Source organism: Rhinolophus ferrumequinum, chromosome 3 (assembly GCF_004115265.2).
Source record: "Rhinolophus ferrumequinum isolate MPI-CBG mRhiFer1 chromosome 3, mRhiFer1_v1.p, whole genome shotgun sequence".
NCBI lineage: Eukaryota > Metazoa > Chordata > Mammalia > Chiroptera > Rhinolophidae > Rhinolophus > Rhinolophus ferrumequinum.
The window spans coordinates 73647541-73664425 of record NC_046286.1 but is presented as its reverse complement, the minus strand read 5'-3'; the positions used below and the strand labels follow the sequence as shown (position 1 = coordinate 73664425).

Genomic DNA, 16885 nt, shown 5'->3' with positions numbered 1-16885 from the left:
CCCACCAGCAGCCTCAGCCTGCTGCCTCCTATTCCTTTAATTCATACAGTGAACCTCAGCTGCAATTACGGTTGGACAATCACAAATGCCAGGGGTTAATCTTTTCTATTTGCCTACCTTACCCCAACATGCTTCACTAGAGTCACTGTCAAACACTATGTCATCAAGGGGCAATAAATGAGCATTTTACATTATTTTATTTTAAGTAATTTGGTGTACAAAACACGAAAAACCCTACCTACGTTAACCAAAAGTTTTTAATATAGTGCCTTAATACCTTTGTCAGCTTTAGACTGATGTTAACTCTAAATTCCAGATAGAGGTAGGGAAAAAAAAGAAAAAAGATCCCCAAATGACAGCAAGTCTATTCCAGGCAGTCTTGTCAAAAAACAAAATAAATAAAAAATAAAATAAAATAAAAGCTCAAAACTCCCAAAAATGAAAAAACAAAACACAGTGTCAGGAGATAATGAAAGTACGTGTTACTATGTGACTGAGCTAAAATGGTGCCATGACCGGGCATTTTCTTTTTACTGTCGACATGTCTGTGCTTGGAATGGAATATCAGCATTGCCTCCATGTAAGCTTAATAGGCTTATCCTGTCAATGACGTAATCAAGTACACCGTGAAAAGGATCAGGGGCTTTCAGGGATGGCTCCAAAACTTAATTGTTTTTCCGTTTATTTTTAAAATGCAAATTACACTAGTAAGTCAAAAAAATCACTCTGTTAAAAATACATTCAGAATTAACAAACGCAAAAAACGAAAAAAAGACACATCAGGATTGTAACTCTTGCCTTCTGAATATTAGGTTTATAACAAAAGCTCAGCCTAGAAAAATAGCATTCTTCACCGGATTTTGAGGAGGATACAGCTATACAACTTAGATGTTTTCCAGATTTAATCACACTACTGTGCTCACTGCTCCCAAAAAAAGACCTGTCCACTTTTTAGTAGTCAACAACTGTTTTTTGAAATTTTGATGGTGATGATAGTAGTGATTTAGTGGTAACTTGACTGCAACTTAAAGCAGGAATATGAGGTCTTATTCTCTGTGCATTTCAATCTCTATCCACGTAACATGTCCTGGAAGGTGGAATCTTATCAGAACATGAATGTACAGTGAAACCTCATTTTAATAGTCACATTAATAATTACATTGGAATAGTTTCTGGCATGTATAGTATTTATATTTTAAGAATCAAAGGACAATACATTGGTAAATATTTTCTCATACATTAAACATGCATGTCACTATAAAATCATTAGATGAGGTTTCACTGACATGTTTGTAATTTTATGTTTTGTACATGTATGTATGGACAAGCATATACAAGTCACTGAAAAATTCAAGCACAAGTGCTGGAACCTTTTCCGTAGTTTATGTTCCAGTAGTAACCTTTGTTCCTTTATCATTTTCAAATGTATATGCGTGTACTTGTATATCATAGACATCCATGCAACACATTAATGGGACTGGTTTATGTAGCTCTGGATGGGCTAAGGTCCAAAGTAGGTTAACCCAATAACCGAAATGTCATATCAACCAAGAGAAAATGTTGTTCTATGTCAATTTATACCTTTGCCAGTCTGAGTTTCACTGTATTTAAAGATGGTGTATTCATTTAAAAAAATTTATTTTAGTGTTTCAGGTGGATCCAAGAAAAATATGACTCATCTGAGTTCCTGACAAGCCTGAGCTAACTATGTTTTCTACTAATGAAAACCAAATAATGCTTGAATATATTGAACAAAATTTCCTAGGAATTCAGAATATTCCATAAACACATTGACCTACTATTAAGTTTCCAAAGGCATCTTGTTGCCAACTACGTTAACAGCACAGTTTTTCTGCCACAATAATACAAGAGGATTAAAATACACTCTAACACACAACGAATCCCCCAATTACCACGAAGAGATCTCAAATATTTCACCAAGGTAACTATTGCTCCCGCCCCGCCCACCCAAAAAATAATCTCATACGCTGAAGTTAGGAAAAAAAGTTCACCTACATAGGGTCTTCAATTTGAATTAGATATAAAAGAGTAAACATAGCTAATACATATTCAGTTGGCCTCTGTTGATAGAAATCCACAGTTGTTTCTGTGTTAATAAAAGACATTTGTAGATACTTATAGACTTATAAAAGCACATAGAGTGCGATAAATAAGATCAGTGAGTTACGCCATTTCTGCTTTCTGCTTCCAGTAGATTGCGTGTAGTAGATTAACTTTTACTTTGCCCCACTTAACCGCGTCAGAAGACCACATTTAAGAATTATAAAGATGATTTATTATTGTTGTGATTATTGTTACTTGTCTCTTTTTGGCCACTGCGGAGGCTCAATGGTAAAGCACTTTGCTGACAACTGGCAGTTTTCATCCACAGACACACTGGAGCTGCTGGGCTATCCAGTCTTGTTTCTTGACTTAAAACACACAGACTCGAACTCATTCGGAATTAATAGCAGTGTGTTAGCCTAAAGGAAGTGACTTGGGGATGTCTGCACCGAGATTCTCTGGCGCACAACTTAGGTGGGTTAAGGCAAGTATGTACGTACAGCCTTTAGGGCAAACAAACTGCCGTTTCAGACTTCGGTTACAAGGTCATCATGGCATGTTTTGTTTGTTTTTGCAATTATATTGCCTACATAGCCGTGGTACTATCAAGACTTATGGAGTGCAGAAGACAGGACTCTCAAGCTACTTGGCCCTAGGTGACTTCGCAGCTTGCAGAGGCCCACTGAGTGGGTTGCAGAGAAGTCAGTGATGGCCAGCAGAGGGCACCAACACGTCTCCTTTTAAACTTTCCAAAGGCCTGGAAGAAGGAAGCCTGCTTTCAGGAAATCCAAGATGGGCGAGTCCTGCATATTTGTTTGTTTCAGTTATACAGAGGAGGCCAAGTGGAATTGGTGTGTGTGTGTGTGTGTGTGTGTGTGTGTGTGTGTGTGTGTGTGTGTGTGTGTGCCCCCCAGTGTATGTGGAGGCTTTGTGTTTGTTTTGTTAACATGTATAGATAGCTAAACTCAGTTGCTTCTTGCTCTTCATAAAATGCAGGAGGCCACTGGGAAACAAGTTTTTTGAAAGGTCCAAGAGCTGACATTCTGAAGCCATCTGTATCATTTTGACCTGAGAGAGAAAAAGCAAAGATGCTTTTAATCAAAGGGGGAAGCTCAGCACCTTTTGTCACCTCTCTAAGCATAAGAGCAAGCCAAAAAAAAAAAAAAAAAAAAAAAACCTTCCAAGTCCAATTGTGCTTTTAAATAGACAATTTTCCTCTCTTTTTCTTTTTTCTCGGTGCAACCTCCTGGATAGAAAGGCCACTTATGGTAATTTAAAATCCATTTCTGGGGACAAATGAAATGAATATGTATTGCTGTATAGTTAAATTTCGAGAAAGAATGTGATGTTTTCAAATGTTGTCTAATAGACCGTGGGACACTCTCACAGTTTATACTGCAGGGAGCCCAACCAGATCTCTATTTATTATGGCACATAGGTCAGTGCTAGTCAAAGCAGCTATTTTGTTAGAAAAGGAGAATGCTTTTGTGCAACACCTTCGTAGCGATTGTTGGACTGTTGGTTTCAAAGAGGTTTACCAAACTATAAGACAACAATTAATGAAAACCTTTCCTTTTTAGATGGATTATAGGTAATCTGAAGAATTATAGGCCAAGAACATTTACCAAATGTAATTGCAAAAAAAAAAAAAAGACGACTGTCTGTTGACTGACTGTAGGAGTGGACACAGGACCGCGAGTGGGTCAGTTAGGTAGTGTTTTCAAAGTTCTAACCAGGCTCTGTGCCTCAGAAGATTTGCCCATGGCTCAAACTTCACGTCACTTTTCAGCACTTGCTCTCCTTCTAAGGAACAGCTTTTACTTCCAGTTGCTATGTAATACTGTCAGGGTGCTTGGACTGGCCCGTGATGTTCAGTTACGTTTACTGTACGAGACTTATTTATAGCAGGTTGACAGGAGAAGGTACACCCTGAAGGACAAAGATATAGGAGACACTCAGGTCTCTGCTGCTCAGCAGGGGGATGAGGTTTATGCATGAGTCAGCTTTGTTTTTTCATAGGATTTGTGTAAGCAGCAGCTCTCCAGTGATTGATTTTGAGGTCTACAAAGTTGAAAAGGCCCTTCTTCATTCAACACTGCATAATGTGAAATCAAAAGGGAATAAAATAAATGAAGGAAAGGGGGAGGGGTGCAGGCATGAATGGAATTATGGCAGCTAAGTTAGTGTGAAGAAGTACAACTGAACTAAGAGTCGAGAAACCAGGTTGATATTTGGGGCTGCACAACTGCCAAGTTGTGTGACCTTGTTTTCCTTTCTCTTGATTCAGGTTCCTCATCTGTAAAATAAAATCTTAGTGTTCTAGTATTTGAGGCCCCTACGGGATGTTTTGTGGAAGCGATGGTAGTCATATTTTGGCTGGTGATTTATTATATATCTTAAGTATCTCTAACTTCCTAAATTTGAATTCCATTAAATATTTAACTTATTTCATGAGCAGTAAGAGTTGATAGCTCTTATAAAATTTTACCATTCCTTGGCAGTAAAGAAGAAAACAATATTTTTATTCCTTTTGCTTTAGCATGTAAAGTATTCTATTTAACAAATCACAGAAAGTTTTGTCCTCAAAGAATTTGGTGCTGGATATTAAATTTGCAGAGTCCGCTGTTGAAAGACAACATTAGAATTGTAAATGCCTGTTTTGAAATAAATAGTTGATGATGTAAAATTAGCATTCTTATATTTTTATTATAGCCAATCCTTACAATAAATTACAACTAATTTATTGTAGCTTGATCATATTTATTGATTATTCCTATTTACCAACACAATGAAATGCTGCATGATAAAAATGTTACATGATATTGTCAGAAGCAAGCAATGGTAGATGTCCTGGTTTACTCTTGATCACAAACATATTGTTACATGTTACTTGGGCTAGTATTATATGAGATATATTATTTCCAGAGGAAATCCTTTGGGAATGAAATATAGTATATATTGATTTCTGACTTGATAAAGTCTTTTCATGAATAATGGTTAACATAAGCATGTTCCTACTACTAATAAATTATGTTTACTAAGCACATACTGTATGGTACATCCTATGTTTTATATGCTTTCCATGCATTATTGCATTTAGATTGAGAACAGTTATATGAAGTATGTATGTTATCATCTCTATTTTTAGGAGAGGAAACTTAGGCTTTGTGAGAATAAATAAAGTTATTCAAATACAGTTATATGTCCAAGTTCATAAGGAATTTTATCTCAGGCTGTTTGCAATAAGTCATTTTAACCAATTTTTCATACCACTTTGCCTTTATTTTTAATAGGCTACTTTAACATAAGGCTATGATATAATATTGAGGAGAATGACAAAGTAATTAAAGGATTTATCTTTTGTTGTTGTTGTTATTAAGCTATCTAATCTTCCTGAGAAGATAAGGAAAGGTATGATATAAATAGAAACAACTGTAGTATAGGGCAAAAGGAAAAAAAGGTAAGTAACAGAGGAAAAGAGATTAAGAAACGTTTCATAAAGGAAATATACTTTAAGATTTAATTTGAAGGTTAGTGGGGTTTCAAAGAGTAGAATTTGAAGAAAAAAAAGATATTTATGTCAAGAAAACAGCATGGACAATTGGAAAAATACATGTCATATTTGCACAAGGCAGGAGTTCTATTAGGTTGGTGTAAAAGTAATTGCAGGTTTTGCAATTATTTTTAACCTTTTAAACTGCAATTACTTTTGCACCAACCTAATAGTTTGGCTGAAAAAAAAGTGGCTAAGAGGAGACATAAGACTATTTAAGCCCTCAATAGATTATAAGCTTCTGGAGGACTGGGGCCAGTTTTTATTCATCATTCCATTTTCCTAGAGTGTCCTAGCGTCACCTGCATATTGTTGAGGCTCAAAAGTTATTAAGGGTTGAAGAGACTAGACAATATTTCAATGAAACTTTGGGGCCAGATCAGCACAGTTTCAGGCTATGGTAAGGAGTTTGGACTTTGTTCAGTAGGTAATAGGGAGTCATTGATAATTTGGGGACAGGGGAATGAAATTATCAGAGTTATACTTTAGGAAGATTAATTTGGCAGTCTTATGGAAGATGGGATGGGAGTTCTAAAATAAGAAAGAGAATGGAAAACTTAAGGTCATGAATGCAGAAATAGGACAGTGGTTGTGGGGATGTAAGAGGGGGTGGGTGCTTTGAGTGGCATATAGTGTTGACTGATATCTGAACTGATAAAGTCTTTTTTATGAGAGGTGTTACCAAATACTTCCAGGGAACAACATGGGACACAAAGAAAAATGCAAGTAGGATGCATACATCATTCCTTTTTGAAAAAGGAACTTATAAAAGTCTGTATAAAGATTACTTTAATCTCTCCACAAATCCATATATTACCCTACACACTAACAATATTAAAAGGGAAAATGATTCAATGGTGAAGGACAACAATGACAAACACATATCTTCAAAAAGAGAAGCTCACATTTCAAAATGAATTGGAATCTTACTTTCTATTTTGATCTTCGCTTGCAATTCAGCATATCACTTGATGCTGATATATAGAATTTGTTATCAGTTGTTATCCAAGGGAATTTGCCTAAACACAGATATAAAAATCAGCCTCTGATTGTATGTCTGCTCTCTTGAGTGCTAGAGTTAAGGGTCTGATAAGTTTCAGTGTTAATACTATGTTTCATTTTCAGTTTTAATATCAGAAAAATTATAGAGAAAGAGTATTGCTCAGTTTTTGATTTTTAACACTACATATAACTAGAGTGATAGCTTATCATTTATCATCCAAATGAGAACACTTTTGAGAGTAATGGGGGGTGCTGGTAGTAATTGTACCAGGACAACCCATGTAAACTCAGACTATCCTGGGAAAACCAAAACATATGGTTTATATATAGTACATATAACTATATATAATGTTATATCATCTTCAAAATATACACTTTTTGGGTAACTCAAAAAAGTAATATATTATATAGGTTTTTTGTAGCCATGTACAACTAAAGGTAACTTGAGCTATGGCATTTCTGATAAGTTAAATTAAAAAAAAATTATGAAGAAAATGTTATTAGAATTATCCCAGACAAAACAATATGAATAGAAGAGAAAATACTGAAAGTATAGAACTGAAGAAAAGTTGCATGCCATCTATTTTGTGCCACAAGAATGTTTCTTAACCAGTTTTTAGTATCCCAGAAGAATACCTCCCAAGTAGAATACTTACATGTACATAGGCTGTAGTTGTAAATGAGATGTCTTCTGAGGCCCTTGATAGCCATAAGAATCAAAGCCACCTATGAAATCAACTGAAAAGGGACAATTGCCTTCATTAATTAACTTTTCAGAAGACATAAGCTATTCATGATCATGGCCTGACACAGTGGCCTAATATGAACCTTTTAATAATCTAGTAAACCAGAAGTGACTAATTGTGGAGGAGAAAAAGACAGTCCCCTCAAGATAGTGATTCGCCCCCTGCCCCAACTGTGAGATGCAATTATTGCTTTACAAGAATCTATTCACTTGGGAAAAGAATGTATGTACTCTTCTCAAGCTAGCAAAACCTAATTGTAGTAATAAAATTCACTTGCACGTTAAAGACACTATATGTCTTTTTGGTTAGTGTGGAGATTTTCTGCAACACATCACAAATGTAAAAAATAATGATGGGGCAAGCACATGTATCTATTAGCAATTTACAACGCTAGCAATGACACTCTGCACTGTGATTGTCAAGTACAAGGTGCTATAGTGAAGCTCATGAAAATTAACTCAACATGGCTGTCCCTGCCATTGTGGTTTGTAATCTGAAATAATCAATCACAAATAAAGATGTGGAGCTATGTCTAGCCAAACATTCAAATGCAGTATATACCTAGATACTTAACGTACAATAAGACATAACAAGAGTTACTCTAGTAGATTATACTTTCCAAAATGGCTATAATAATATCTCCATTTCAAATGTGCTTACAATGTAACCTTGACACACCTCCCATTCAGTGGTTTGGGTCCTTTCCTCTTGAACCTGAATAGACTTTTGTGGCTGCTTTGATCAATAGAGTATGCTAGAAGTGACCCTATGTGACTTTCAAGTCTAGATCCTAAAACTGTCATGGACTCCCCTCTTGTTCTTTTGGGATGCCCTCTCTTGGAGCATTGTCACCATGCCCAAACTAGCCCACCTGGAGAGAACAATGGAGAACCCATGGATACATATTTCGGTTGACAGGCTAGCTGAGATCCCAACAGATACCCAATATCAACACCCAGACCTGTGAGGAAAAAATGCCTCCAAACAATTTCAGCCCCTAGCTGTTGAGTCAGCCCAGGCTTAGTATCTTCTCAGCTGAGGCCCCTGATTTAGGAATCAGAGACAAGCCCTCATGGTGCCCTGTCTGAATTCTTAACCTGCAGAATCCACGAGCATGCTCAAAGGTTGTTTTACACACACTGTTTTGGTAGCAGTAGTAACTGGAACAGTAAATACTAAGAGGTACTACGAAAAAGTTTTGGTTTTTCTTTTCCGTTCCTGGATATAGAGGTTGTGTGGTGGGAGTAAAAGAGGCAAAACCACAAAAAGGTTGACGAGATAGATGGCAGGAAGGAGAAAGAAAGGAGAATAGAGGCTGAATTAGGATGCCCTAGGATAGCTTTACTCTTTCAAGTATCTTATTCTATTGGCTTAGTTTTGACTAATTCTGGTTTTATTTATAATATCCTAAGTGTTAAAGGCAGAAATTGGAGAAAGTTGTGAAGTACCATCAACTCCATTATGTCCATTTTTCTGTTTAGTGGGGGAATTTTTTTAATAGATTTTTTTAGAGCAGTTTTTGGTTTATGGCAAAATTGAGCAGAAAGTAGTTCTCATGTACTTCCTCTCCCTACACACTTGCAACCTCCCCTCCTGTCAACATCCTCACCAGAGTGGTACATGTGCTACAGTCAATGAACCCACATTGACACGTCATTGCCACCCAAAGTCCAGAGTTTACATCAGGGTTCACTGTTGGTATTTTATATTCTATGGGTTTTGAGAAATCTATAATAATATGTATCCACAAATTTAGTATCATATAGAATCATTTCATTGCCCTGAAAAAACTCTGTTCTTTGCCTTTTTACCCCTGCCTCTCCCCTAATCTCTAGCAACCACTGATCTTTCAACTGTCTCCATAGTTTTGCCTTTTTCAGAATGTCATGTAGTTGGACTCCTACAGTGTGTAGCTTTTTCTGATTTCCTTTTCACTTACTAATATGCATTTAAAGTGCCTCCATGTCTACTTATAGTTTAATATCTCATTTCTCTCTACTGTGAAAACCCTTTTATTCAAGGCAGACTTTCTCTTCTCATCAAAAATAGACGAGTATAAAAAAAGAGACCCTGATGTTAGAAGGATCAGGGTTTAAATATTAGTTTGACCACTTGCCTGCTGTGTGACCTTAGACAAATCTCTTAACATCGCTTAAAAAAGGGATGATAATACTTATTTCATACACTTGGTGTGAGGATAAAATAAGATAATGAATGCAGAGCTCTGGGTGAGAGACATATGGTGTGGAAGAAGAAAACTAAAAGCCCCTGAAAAAATTTAGGACTGTTCTAAGCCCATGCAGTAAGGAGAAATAAAAAAGACAAAATATTTAATTTGGGACAACTATGGAACTACACCAAGTATTTTATAGAAGATGAATTAAAAGAGAGTGAATCTCTTTTGTTTTCAAATTGCCCACATTTGTTTTTAGCTAATATAAGCTGTACCAGAAGAGCTATGTAATAATTGAATGACAACTATATTTAATGGCTATATTTTGAGAAATTATTGTCCATGACTGCAGATAGTGCTTAAATTCTTGTTCATTTGAGTTTGCTCTTGTCGACACTGACACTTAATTAAGGACTGATTTGCTGAGAGATATTCACAGCTTTCGAGTTTTCTTGTTCTGAGATTCCCTTTTAGTAGGATGGTCCACACCCTAGTGCTGGAGAATAGAGTGGATTAGAGTAGATGAAGAAGATCCGGGCAGATGTAAACAGTAAGGTCTCCACTGATATGGAGATCCAAGTCAAGCTCAGGTTTATTAGTGTTGGTGTTGCTTAAAAATATTTACCTTAACTTGTTTCTAGGCATCTCAGATGGATGGCAGAAAAAGCCAGATGGCAATTATAAGCCAAAGAATATGGAGTGAACCAAGGGATAACCTGATGGAACCAAGGTGAATCTTCAAGTCCAACAGACACTGTATTTCCCGGAAAATCAGACCTACCCCGAAAATAAGCCCCAGTTAAGATAGTCAGCCAGACGGACACATTTAGTGCATTATGACGATGTTCGAGAAGAAGATGATATGGCTGTATTTGAATAAATGTAGATTGTTGTACATGAAAAAATACGACATGCCCCGAAAATATTCCCTAATGAGTCTTTTGGAGCAAAAATTAATCGGGGAATCACGGTAGAATCAGGGCCAAACATGGGAAACAAAGCTTGAGTCTGAAACAATGTACCTTCCTAAGACATGAGGAAAGGCCAGAAGGGAAATGAGGTGTGCCCTCAGCATGTGTTGCAAGTGGAGCTTGAGTTGTCTGGGGCTTGCTCTTATTAGCCATGACCTGTCTGGTGTGTGGGTTGGTAGAACTGGCTTACAGCTACTCAGTTGGGGACAATAGCACTGAAGCTCCGATGGCAGGATTGCAAATGTTCTGATCTTTCACATCAGCCAGGACCATGGAGACTGGGGACTTGCTGGGATTTTAGACATGGATCTCTTTCTCCTTACCCGGTTTTATTTTGCTTCATTGCAACCTATCTCCAACAGCAGGTGATTCAGAACCAAGATGAGAAAAGAAGAGGATCTAACTGTAATCAGGATGGATTTTTAACCACTTCACTCATGGGGTGAGGGGAGGTTAATATTTAAACCAGAATCAAAAATAAAAATAAAATACATCTGGGTGGCCGGTTGGCTCAGGGGTTGGAGGGCAGTGCTCATAATGCCAAGGTCGCCTTCGATTCCCACATGGGCCAGTGAGAAACAACGGCTTGAGCTCGGAGCTGAGCTGCCAATGGGAGGCTGGATGGCTCAGTGGTTAGAGCGCAGTGCTCATAACACCAAGGTCGTTGGTTCGATTCCCACATGGGCCATTGAGCTGCGCCCTTCACCACTAGACTGAAAATAACAACTTGACATGGAGCTGATGGGTCCTGGAAAAACACACTGTTCCCCAGTATTCCCCAAAGAAAATAAAAAATGAAAAATAAAATAAAATACATTCCTGACATTGCAAAATATTTAATTACTATAGTCCTTTCAGGTGATATAATTTATCTTTACAGTATTGTTGTGAGGAGGGTAGGAGTAATTATCTTCATTTTACAGATAAATACAGATTTATTGGACTGCGTGGGACCACACACCAGCTCAGGATGGGACTAGAAGACAGACATTCTCTTTTCTTACTAAATATATTGAAAAAGCATTTCTGTTTTTGACTCATGTCATTCTAGAAAAGTTCTGGAATGTTATCAAAGGTTTTGCATCACATTTTGGATTAAATCTCAAATCTTTAGGCTTTCCTTTTCCTTTTATTATTCATTTAAAAAAGAATTAGAGTTCTTCATTTGAGTTTCTGTTGGTTGTAGTTGTCTCCCTTTGTTATTTATTCTCCAGCATCTTTTCTCTGTTGTTGTTTTTTTTTAAAGAAAATTTACTCCTTCCTCTTTGTCCTATCTCCAATTTAATATTCTCAGAATATTCTGATGTGAACAATAATCAAAGAAAACTACCTGTGCTGGATTTGCTAGTAATAGTTATGAATAAGATGTTTTGATTTTCTGTAATGTATCTTTAAGAGGTGATAACGTAAGCGTCTTTCAAGGTTTGGTTCATTTCCTTTGTGTCTGATAAATTGTGCAGACATCACATAAACACTGAAGCAGTCCATTCTTCTGGAAATTATGTATTTTCTCAGTCCTGTCTTGTGTAACTCTGATTACAGTGATGGTTTTCAAAGTAAGGAGGGATGTTTTCCTTAAAGCCACTTGGTGTACTATGTTATTTCAATGCTTTATTTTCAATGCTTATCAGAAAATGTGAAAGACAGAGGAAATATTGAAGGCTTGAATTAGAAATAGGGGACTGAGAAAGGAAAGATGAGAAGGAGTGCAAGATAAATGGAGAAAGAGGTAGAAAACCTAGGACACGCCACGTTTTTGAATATGGGGGAAGGGGAAGCAAAGGCAAGATGCGAAGTTCACTTAGAAATTATTTGGCTAGGAGAATGTTGCTGCCTTTATCAGAAAAAAAAAAGAATGTCAGGAGGGAGTTGGTGTTTGGCTTTATTTGGAAATGTAGTGTTTAAGTTGTGAGTGGCACATACAAGTGGCAAAAGCCAGGAAACACTGGGAAAAAGGGAAATGTAATTAATTGGTGCAAAGCGAATTGGGGACTTGCTGGGATTTTAGACATGGATCTCTTTCTCCTTACCCTGTTTTATTTTGCTTCATTGCAACCTACTTCCACCTGACATGTTATAAACCTACTTGTTTATTTGTTGTTTCTATCACTATAGTGTAACCTGCGTGAGAAGTATTGTTTACTAGTGTTTATTACAGTCACTCCGGAACCCAGAGTGTAGTCTGGCTCATAAAAGACCCTCTGTGTAGATTTACTGAATGAACTCTTTAGGTGCTATAGGTTATAAAGAAAAATAAGGCAATTGACTGGAGCATGAAGAAACTTCTAAGTGCAATTTGACTGGTTATTTCTACCCTTTCCTTGTTAAGGCCTTGAATGATAATAAAGAGAAAACCTCTTATAGAAGATCTGGAATGTGAGCTGTTGTCTGGGTCTTGTGAGGTTAAAAAAAAAAACAAAAACGCTTTGTTTTTGGATACCAATAGGGAGAATCCACCACTGTAGTCTCTTTGATCTAGAGGAAAGGAAGGAAAGAAGCTAGGACATCCTTTAGCATCAAAATGACTAGGGTGAGAGGGTCATTCATTAATGAATGCTATTGAATGTTGCAAATGTTGAGAACTGGTGCAAAAAACATTTTTCTCTCTCTGGCCAATTTATAGCATGTTAAACAGGTACATAACTAGGCAGAAATTGAAAAAAATAAAATTTGTACTTGCTTACATTTTGCCTCATTGGAGGTATTTGCCTTGGGACCTCTGAAGACAACTCAGGACTGTTACCGTTTTCTTTGCAGTTGCTACAGAGTTTTCTCTTTGCCTCAGCTTTCCTATCTGCAATATGGGTATGTTTACATCTGATCTACGAAGGCATAGAGAGGTCCAATTATTTTAAACTAGTAAAGCACCATATCAGTTTAAGAACTATGATTTAATAGCACTAATAACAGTATGATTTTGAAATTACCAAGTAAGAGAAGAGTGCTTTTTGAATAAATATTCTTTGTTAAAATATGTTCCCTGTTGTGAGCTTCCCTTCTATTTAAACATTTTATTTATAAACACTGAGTCCAGCAAACCTAAAGCTGCCTTTTTAAATACATGCTGGCAATGAGGTATTGTGAAATAAAACTGTATCTTGGTTGTTAATGACAAAGCCGCTAGTCAACATACTCGCTTTTGGAGACAGAGCTGGGAAAAGCCATGAAGGGAAACAGTTCTGAAGCTAAGCTTAAATATTTAGAAGAACACATTTGAAGACATTAAAGAGTTGTGTGGACCTATGAAAATAGAGCATATATCCATTATCTCTGCAGGTAAGGATTTCAAGGGTACTTATCTCCAGTTGTACAAAAGGAATTTAGACCATAACCAACCATAGGCCAAATTCAAAACAACTGCCTTTCTCCCACAATTCTTAACCCTATGAAGGTAGAATTGTGTCATTATCCCCACCTTATGGAGGAAGAAATTTGTGACCTGCTTATGGGTAGGATGCTCGTAAGAAGTGAAGGCACAACATGAGCCCAGGTCTTCTAACTCCGAAGCCCTCAGTCTTTATGCTCCTTCACAGCTTCCCTGGAATGTAACAGTGTTTTATATTATTAGAACACTGTGAGATGGCAAGATCCTGGTCTCAGCAGAAAACTAGCATGTGTTTCTTCAAATCTCATCTAAGGTATTACCCTCACTGAGAGCTGGCAGAAATAGGCAAGAGCAAAAGGACAAAACAGTTTATTCAGTGGAACTTATATTTCATTTTTTAATAAGTTTTTAGAACCAAAAGCTTAAAGTGATTACTCAAACTATTTCTAAATATATATATATATATATATATATATATATATATATATATATATATATATTTAATGATACCACTGTGGTGATTGCTTTTCACTTTCATTGTTTAGCATATGTAAATGCATTACCAAGTTTAAAATATTGAAGATCTGATTCTGTTACAACGAAGAGAGAAACATGGATAATAGGACCCTAAGACCCTGAGGAAATACATATTTGCTGAACAGGGTTAAGAAGTGCAGCATTTGTAGTGATGTAGCTGGTAAGTCCCATTTCCCTCATTGTGCGCTTCGCCTGCCAGAAGCTCTCCATAGCATAACACTTTAGTGACCTTTCAAGCAACAACAAGATAAAGTGCCCCTGTAAAGGGTTGTATTTTCCCTATCAGAAAAAAAAAAAAAATCTCAGATTCCACACGGAGGGATTTTAGCCCAGATCGAATACCTCAAGCTCACACTTAACTAAGCTCAGTTCTTGCCAGCAAGTAAGTCTGTGTGGGAGAAAGGCAGTTGTTTTGAATTTGGCCTATGGTTGGTTATGGTCTAAATTCCTTTTGTACAACTGGAAAAAGTATCCTTGAAATCCTTACCTGCAGAAATAATGGATATATGCTCTATTTTCATAGGCCCACACAAACTCTTTAATGTCTTCAAATGTGTTCTTCTAAATATTTAAGCTTAGCTTCAGAACTGTTTCCCTTCATGGCTTTTCCCAGCTCTGTCTCCAAAAGCGAGTATGTTGACTAGCGGCTTTGTCATTAACAACCAAGATACAGTTTTATTTCACAATACCTCATTGCCAGCAGGTATTTAAAAAGGCAGCTTTAGGTTTGCTGGACTCAGTGTTCATGAATAAAATGTTTAAATAAAAGGGAAGCTCACAACAGGGAATATATTTTAACAAAGAATATTTATTCAAAAAGCACTCTTCTCTCACTTGGTGATTTCAAAATCACACTGCTATTAGTGCTATTAAGTCATAGTTCTTAAACTGATATGGTGCTTTACTAATTTAAAATAATTGGACCTCTCTATGCCTCCATTGATCAGATGTAAACATACCCATATTGCAGATAGGAAAGCTGAGGCAAAGAGAAAACTCTGTAGCAACTGCAAAGAAAATGGTAACAGTCTTGAGTTGTCTTCAGAGGTCCCAAGGCAAATAAGAGAATCATATGTGTGTAATACTTAGAGGCGTGTATATTAAAGGTACATGATGGATGGATTTGGGATCTCATCTCTTTTTGAAAGGGATTTATACAAAGAAAATGATTTGAACTATGCTTTAAAAATGCATATTAAGTTCTTTTCTGAGACGATGAGTACTTTGTATGATAATTTACTAGAGTTTTGTAGGGAATGTCATAAGCATAGAAGTCATCAGCAGAAGCTGAGAAGAACTGAGGTAGGCCTATGGAAAACCTTCCACTGCCCACTTCGTTGGTTAACTGTGGTCTGACAAGCCACATGTGTGACATATGTGGAAAAAAAGGAAAGATATTTTATACTAAAAGCTACATAGAACTGAGTTTCCACATTTCAAGTGTTTTGGGAAATTACCTTGTATATTATCCAAAAGGACAGAGAGAGGCTGGAACCTGCCTGGTTTGTGGTCTATGAGGCTTTGACACAGCTGTAGGCAAAGGAACTATCCAACAGAGGGGCAAGAATAAAGACTTTGCGAGCTCCTGAGGTCAATGCTTGGTGGAAGGATTACTCTGGAGTAACTTTTTCTCTCAGATTTGGGCAGGGTGGCAAGGAGACCAAAGGATAATTGCTGGTATAGCGTGCTGCTAAAGTTCTGGGGGAAAAAATAAAGGATGTTATGTTTGATAGCTTTGATTTTCTCAGATTTGAGTACTAGGCTTAAGGAGCTTGGAAAGGTTTGGAACAGGTCCTGAAAGCCCAGTCAACAGCAAAGGAAGGAAAGCATTGTGAGCAGGAGAGAGCATACAGCTGTGTGTAGCGACTTCTCCAGTACTGTGCAGCAACCCAGGATTAGAAGTGGAGAAACTGAACCTGAGCTTTATCAGGCATAGGTCTTGAAAATACAAGCATAATGCAAGTGCAAGCAAGAAAGAACTTGATGGTGAGAGTATCACCACCATTACTAATCCTGGAACTGGATGATAACTAGAAATATCCAAAGTATGGAACAAAGGTTCCAATGGAGGGAGCTTTCCTGAAGAAATATTTCTCCAGGAGGAAGGCTAGAGAACAAGGTGGGAGAAAAGATAGGTGTCACAGTCAGGCAGAGAATTTTGGAATTGGTGATTTTGGAGAAGCCCCCTTTCTCCATAATAACGGCAATCCAAATTAGCCTTCTTGATGAAGATTCAGTGAATGCTGATGAGGGTGATAAGAGCTGAGAAGGTCAAAAATTTGTAAAGCTAGAATCAGAAAATTATGTATCCAGATATCTTTAATACTTCTGATAGATGTGCAGAAGCGTGCAAAATGTGATAAATTAACTAAGTAAACTTTACCTTAAAGGTGCTTGGACTCACTTTATGCCATGACGTTTGGATGGATTAGATTTACCAGTGTTTGTTTTGTTCTTTTCTGTTAGAATTTCTTTCAATTATATATAACATGCGTTTCAGGTGAAATTGAGACC

The 16885-nt window shown here is 37.0% G+C and overlaps 1 protein-coding gene across 5 annotated transcripts in view; it reads right to left on the bottom strand.

Annotated features, from left to right (window-relative positions):
- Positions 1-665: 665 nt before the first annotated feature.
- NKAIN2 (sodium/potassium transporting ATPase interacting 2) overlaps positions 666-16885 on the bottom strand; it is an 872501-nt gene continuing 856281 nt past the window's right edge. For 3 of the 5 annotated variants that reach the window (XM_033094056.1, XM_033094035.1, XM_033094046.1), the window contains 2 exons: positions 7276-7357; positions 666-3132 (listed from right to left, as the gene is read on the bottom strand). In XM_033094056.1, the coding sequence (XP_032949947.1) occupies positions 3123-3132; positions 7276-7357 (92 nt within the window). In that variant the 3' untranslated portion in view covers positions 666-3122. Of the gene's footprint in view, positions 3133-6547; positions 6637-7271; positions 7358-16885 lie in introns of those variants that run through there. The other 2 variants (XR_004421704.1, XM_033094066.1) reach the window with 2 other exon arrangements.